The sequence below is a fragment of the Oryza brachyantha genome, chromosome 2 (assembly GCF_000231095.2).
Source record: "Oryza brachyantha chromosome 2, ObraRS2, whole genome shotgun sequence".
In the NCBI taxonomy this organism is placed as follows: Eukaryota; Viridiplantae; Streptophyta; class Magnoliopsida; order Poales; family Poaceae; genus Oryza; species Oryza brachyantha.
Window position 1 is genome coordinate 20025896 of NC_023164.2, and position 6000 is coordinate 20031895.

Here is a 6000-nt window from a genome sequence, read left to right on the forward strand (position 1 = left end):
TATTGCAGTGTGCTCGTGAAGGGACGCTATGGGCCTGAAACTGATAGATCATGGTGAAAGCAATCAATAGTCAATACCACAGGTACTGCTTGAAAGTTGAGTAAGAAAGCAACTTAACCATATACTATTCGTCTGACTGGGATGTCAATTCTGGACATCGACTGTGTTAATGACGACAATACTGAATGAGAAAACAAGGAGACAGTGGCCCATTGCTGGATGAAATTTGGCATATTTGCCTGCATGACCTGGGAGAATGCAAGATGCGTGTGTGGCTGATGTCCCTGTTCATATCCTGATGCTGTTGGACCGTGACACAGCCATGACAAAGTGGGAGATGGAATAGCAAAAGCTGAAAAGAAGGTTGTTACTTGCGTGGAAGCTTTGGATCTGGATAATTAGCATAACTCCAAATAAATATCCCTGAATAGCTTATCTGGTTATCTGGTAGCTCATGGCCTCATAAGCTTAAGTAAAGGGTTTGTTTTCTCTATGAACTTGTCGTGTACTTGTGTTTATTGCCCTTTTGAATCTTAAAATACAGAGTAATTTTACCATCCTTAACAAGGTATCAGGAGGTACTACTGTTTTCTATGTAAAATTTGGTACCTCTATCAAGGACGGGAAAAATGCTCTAAGATACAAGTTTGTTATTTCAATTCGATGTAAAGTTGATTTTAGATGACGTGCATGTGTATTTGTAAGCTTTTCTTCCCTGCATAAATCTTGATAATATAAACCAGTGATATGCAAATTAGTTAAAATTAAGTTAGCGTACATATCTAGTTGAATCCAGCTCAAATCGGTTGTGCCCTGTGTAGCATTAGTTATGTACTGTACGTCTGTGGCATGGCAATCAAACAAAACGGGGAACTCAACAAACTGGTGACTGGTGACAGTGTTTAGAAAAACTAACAAGCTGGTAAGCCATGATCCCATATTATGTCCCCATGATCTTGATAGCATTCGGTGTACATTCGATCATAGCATCAATAATTCCTCCATCTGGATTGGGTACTCAGCGCATGTCAGCTCACAACCCACGTTTCATGTCGGTACGCTTTGGACGGACAAGCCAAAACGCAAACTAAATTTCCCTCGTTTCAAATGGCCCCAAACTCAAATTTTTTTCCCCAAACAGCTGTTCTTTTGGCCGTTCTTGCATCCTTCGACTCTGAGTCAGAGATAGAACAAGAAGAAAAGGTAAACGGAAAGCAAAGGGATCGGGATGTTTTTTTCCCAGCTGACGTGGCCGTCGTATCCATCCAATCCCAGCTGGCAACGGCGACCAACTAACTCTACCAACCAACCGGCCAACGCGCGCGCGCAAGATGAAACGGAAATCAGCAGACCGGATTACCCACGGCTCAACTCCCAATCCCTAATCAAATCGGCTAATCCGCAGTATATGCTACTCTAACAGTAGCTTCTTATTCCAAACCCGAATTCCACCCCCCTCACGAGAAATCAACCGATCCGTTTCGCTTCGTGTAACCAAAGACTGCATCCAGGTACATAGCGTGGCTGCTTGTCGTCGTTGGTGCTTTGCTTCCTGGAGGAGGAAAGAAACGAGAGCTGCCGCACGCCGGCGAGGCGTCGACCCCCGTCCGTCCGTCCGTCTCCTTGGATCTTTTTCAGCATCGTGTTCTTGTTTTTGATCTTGTTTGCCTCGATCCTCTCGTTGCTTGGTCGGCGCCGCCATGAGTAATACGCTGCTTCGAGTCTACCCTTCAGACCTGAAGATACCATGTGAGTGTTTTCTTTCGACAACCTGTCCTTCGTTCCGGTGCCGTTTCTTGATTTCTGGGGGCTGATCAGATCGTCTCTGCTTACTTCGATGCCCTGATGAGCAGTCGGGCTCAAGAGGCAGAATTCGGGTATCATGGAGCTCACGAACAAGACCGATCAGCATGTGGCCTTCAAGGTGCAAAACCCGGCCAGCTTTGTTTGCTTCATAGTTGCTCTAACCTGATCAGGTTGAATGAATGTCTGGATTTTTCCTGGGTGTTCTCTGCTTGCTCGATCAATCTGCAGGTGAAAACAACAAACCCTAGGAAGTACTCGGTGAGGCCGACATCTGGAGTCGTGCTGCCGAGGGGGTCAAGCGGGATCACAGGTGCTTGTTGATTCCTCTGCTTTCTGTACACTGCCCAATGCATCGGTTCATCGTGTTCATGCCTCGTCGCTGTTGTTTCTGTTGTACTAGTAAGTATGCAAGCGCCGAGAGAGATCCCTGCGGATTACCACTGCAAGGACAAGTTTCTCATCCAAAGCGTCGTAGTAGAGGAGGGCACAGCGTCGAAGGACATTCACTCTGGCATGGTTAATCCTGCAGTTTCGAGTTCTTGGAATTTGATTGATGCAGTTTCAATCGATTGACACTGAGTAATGTTAAATGTCATGTGATTTGTAGTTCAGTAAAGAGCCTGGAAAGGTAGTCGAGGAGTTCAAGCTGAGGGTGGTCTACATCCCTGCCAATCCTCCCTCCCCTGTGCCAGAGGAAGAAGAGGAAGATATTGATTCCCTTGATTCAGATGTGGACTATGAACTGAAAATGCCATCTACATCCTATTCTGTAAGTAGCAACATTGTTTACTGCTCCCTCAATTCCATATTGTAAGATTTTCTAAATCTTGCATAAATCCATCTGTTGATTCATGTATATAGTTTGTATATGTGTCTAATTCATTAACATTTATATGAATTTGGGCAAGGCTTTAAATACTAACATTGTGGAACAGAGGGAGTGTCAAATATCATGATGAAATGCCTGTTCCTAATAATGATTTGTTTGTTCACCTGCTCCTCAGGCATCAAGGCTGGGATATACATCGGGTTCACAGGCTTCACATAACAACGAGGTTGTTATCTTTAAGTATTGTTTGCTGGAAGAATATTCCTTAGTAATTAACATGTTCAGTATGACAGAATGATGTCTGAAAGAAAAAAAAATCTATTATTGTTTCTACTTTTATACTAAGACTCTGTACTATACTAGTTCTTCTTGGTCCATAACGTTAGAAAATCTGAAATTCTTGTACTATACTATACTAAACATCTAACAATTTCACCGAGTTGTTTAATGTATTCTTGACATTCTTGATTATTTTCTGGTGTTCTTTAGGCCGTCTCTTTGACCGAAGCTGTATTGAGAAAATATCTAGATGAAAACCAGAAGCTTCAACAAGCATTGGTATTGGCTTTTCTTTAGATAACAATTTGAATTTTTATGTTCAAAAAGGAATTGAGCGTTCATTTGCTTCAATTTTTCATAACTATATTTCAGTGATTACCATGAAATTATTTTTCTTGCTACCTTTTAATGGGGTTCATTCATATGACGATAAGTATTTGCTGCCTTTTTATTGCTATTTTTACTTAAACGTCTTTTTAGGGAATGTGCAAAATAATTGCACATCTTTTTGTTAATCAGGAGAAAGAATTTACAACATCTGCGTGCAAAAGCAGCAGATCAGATGTACAAAAAGCTATTATTAGCTGACTCTCTTCATTGTCATAATAACATGAAGTAAGGAGGAGAGAAGAAAAAGAAAAATAGCTGTGATACATGACAACGGTTTAGAGTCGATTTCTACCATTTATTTCAGAAAATTTTGTTACATGAGTAGTTAAAAAGGTTAAAAAAAAGTGTAATAAAAAAATATTCTGGTGACGCTATCTTTGTACATATGCTTAGTGTTGCTGATGTGGATGGCGAAGAGTCAATATTAGACTATCTTTCAACATGTTCTTAGAAAACAAATGAAAACATATTCTTTACCATCCTGATAAGGCGGACAATCCTTGAAGCTTTCGATGTAGTGTATATGCAGATATCTAAATAGAGCAGGAAACATGAGGATCCTTGAAGTTCTATAGAAGATGCCTGTTCTTTTCTTTCTATAAACTCTGTTTGCCACTTCTGCCGTGATTTTCTGATATCTAATGATACTAAGCTTCTCCATTTCAGGATCTTAAGAAGAGAAGGCCATCATCCGTTCGGGGTTTCTCTACTCTTTCTGTCCTTCTGGTCTTTGCATTCTCTGTCTTTGCTGGATACTTCATGACTCAAAGCAATGTGTAGCCAGAATTAGCTGCAACATACGGTGCGTTGTGCAGAATTTTGTCCCTCTGCCGATCTGCTCTTTCGTTTCTCTTTGTACAAGTACTCCTATATTACTACTCGTTTATAGGAGGTTGTCTTCCGTTCTTGAAAGGAATAATCTTGCCTCTCAAGGATGGGAGAAAACCATTCATTGTAGATAGAGATAGAGAGAGAAAAGCTGTTCTATCTCTGGAGCGTTCATATATATAATCAAATCTAATACAGTTCACATCGTAAACTCGTTTGCTTGTAAGTTGTAACTGCTGTTGAGTGTAAATTGTGCCTGCGGTACGGCCCTCGGCGAGTTTCAGAATCCTTTGCATGCATGGGACTCGTTCCCTTTACAGCAACTGCAGAAAAAAAAAAACTAGCGCAATGTGCTGTAAACTTTCCTGCATTAACACAGCGACAACTCACAATGCAGCGACAGTGCTCAAATTCAGAGGAAGAAATCCTATGCCTCAGCAATTTTGCTGCGGCTGTTCATCCGCGACATTGACTTTGCTGCAGCGTGTCATCTAGGACACTAGCTGCAGATCGACGGCATGTAATGGTCGTAAACTCGGTATCGAAAATTTTCGCACGAAACTTAACATTTAACAGCTTTATAAGAACATGCTAATAGATATCGAAGGAGTAGATAATCTTACCGAACAGTTTAGAACGCAGTGCCAGTTATTTGTGATCCTCTGCTCCTGATCATTATTCATCCAACACATGAAACTAGCCAAACACTAACAGAAGCTCACCAAAACACTCGTACAACAACTCTAGCGTTAGAGGGACGTGGACACTAATATTTGGACGCCTCCACCCATGGGTCCAAATGACACTGACCATGTTGCCGGAAAATTCACGTTATAGGGTCCGTTTCCAGTGATATGACATCGCCGCTATCCTGTTCATTCCAGGTACAAATCCTCTTATTATTTTTATAACACTACTCGCTAACATATAAACTTAATAATAATATGTGAGACCTACTTATGTCTGCAATACTGTTTGACGCAACCGCTGCCTCTGTTGGGCCAAGAAGAATCCCAGGCTTCTATGGGTTGGCAGTTGTCCATGGAGCTGGCCTTTTATCGTAGGACAGCTAAGTGGGCCGACCTAATAGCTACCTCCTAGGCCCTGGCATCTAGCTCAACGTTGCCAGGCTGCAGACAGCCATAGATGATGGCGGGGTATGTAATTGTTTGATTTTTCATGAAAAAATCCAAACAATATAATTATAAGTAAAAATAATTTATAAATAATATTTTTATATATGTATTCTTAGCGATCTATTAGCCAAAGTTGAAGAATAAACTTTGATAAAAAGTCATGAAATTAACTTCGAATTTAAGTTTGAAAGTTTAAATTTTATCTTATAAGCATAAGCACGAGTTCCCGTGTCCTTCACGTACCCACGTACGTGAGAACAAACCCAGGTAAGCTTAGAATCTTCTTTGCCCGTTGGATTGGGACACCCACCATGTCCCGATATTCCTCCGGTCTCGGTTCATGTGATGTCCTGTTGTGATCACGGTCACAGAGCAAACATTCTCAACTCAGGAAAAGACTTTATCTTATAACTCATATTGTTTATCCAAAGACTTTATTCCTTAAAAGCAAATATCATTGTAGAGTTTTAGAGAATATTGAGTTTTAAAAAGGTAGGTTATACATACAGTAGGTTTTAAAAATATTAGGTACATTTTACTACCTCCGTTTCATAATGTAAGATGTTTGACTCATTTGGCTATAACTTTTGATTATTCATTTTATTCAAAAATTTAGTGCAAACGTAAAAAATGACAAGTCGTGCTTAAAATTCTTTTGATAATAAAGTAAGACACAAGAAAAAAAAATGATATTTCTATAATTTTTTGAATAAGACAAATGATCAAACATTA

General features: G+C 40.3%; 1 protein-coding gene across 2 annotated transcripts; it reads left to right on the top strand.

Annotated features, from left to right (window-relative positions):
- Positions 1 to 1328: 1328 nt before the first annotated feature.
- Positions 1329 to 4401, top strand: LOC102721806 (vesicle-associated protein 1-3-like). 2 transcript variants are annotated; one of them, XM_006647576.3, is made up of 8 exons: positions 1331 to 1749; positions 1854 to 1924; positions 2035 to 2116; positions 2207 to 2322; positions 2414 to 2575; positions 2811 to 2861; positions 3125 to 3193; positions 3971 to 4401. In XM_006647576.3, exons 1-8 carry the CDS (start codon positions 1701 to 1703, stop codon positions 4082 to 4084), a joined length of 714 nt encoding a protein of 237 aa, XP_006647639.1. In that variant the 5' UTR covers positions 1331 to 1700; the 3' UTR covers positions 4085 to 4401. The 2 variants fall into 2 exon arrangements, with proteins under 2 accessions (XP_015688927.1, XP_006647639.1); XM_015833441.2 differs by lacking the exon at positions 3125 to 3193 and having other exon boundaries at positions 1329 to 1749.
- The last annotated feature ends 1599 nt before the right edge of the window (positions 4402 to 6000 follow it).

What these genes read in the sequence shown, in the direction of transcription:
- LOC102721806 (XM_006647576.3), top strand. Translation starts at nt 1,701, where the DNA reads ATGAGTAATACGCTGCTTCGAGTCTACCCTTCAGACCTGAAGATACCA. An exon ending in TGCCATCTACATCCTATTCT is followed by an intron (nt 2,576 to 2,810) that starts GTAAGTAGCAAC and finishes CCTGCTCCTCAG; the next exon opens with GCATCAAGGCTGGGATATAC. An exon ending in AGGCTTCACATAACAACGAG is followed by an intron (nt 2,862 to 3,124) that starts GTTGTTATCTTT and finishes GGTGTTCTTTAG; the next exon opens with GCCGTCTCTTTGACCGAAGC.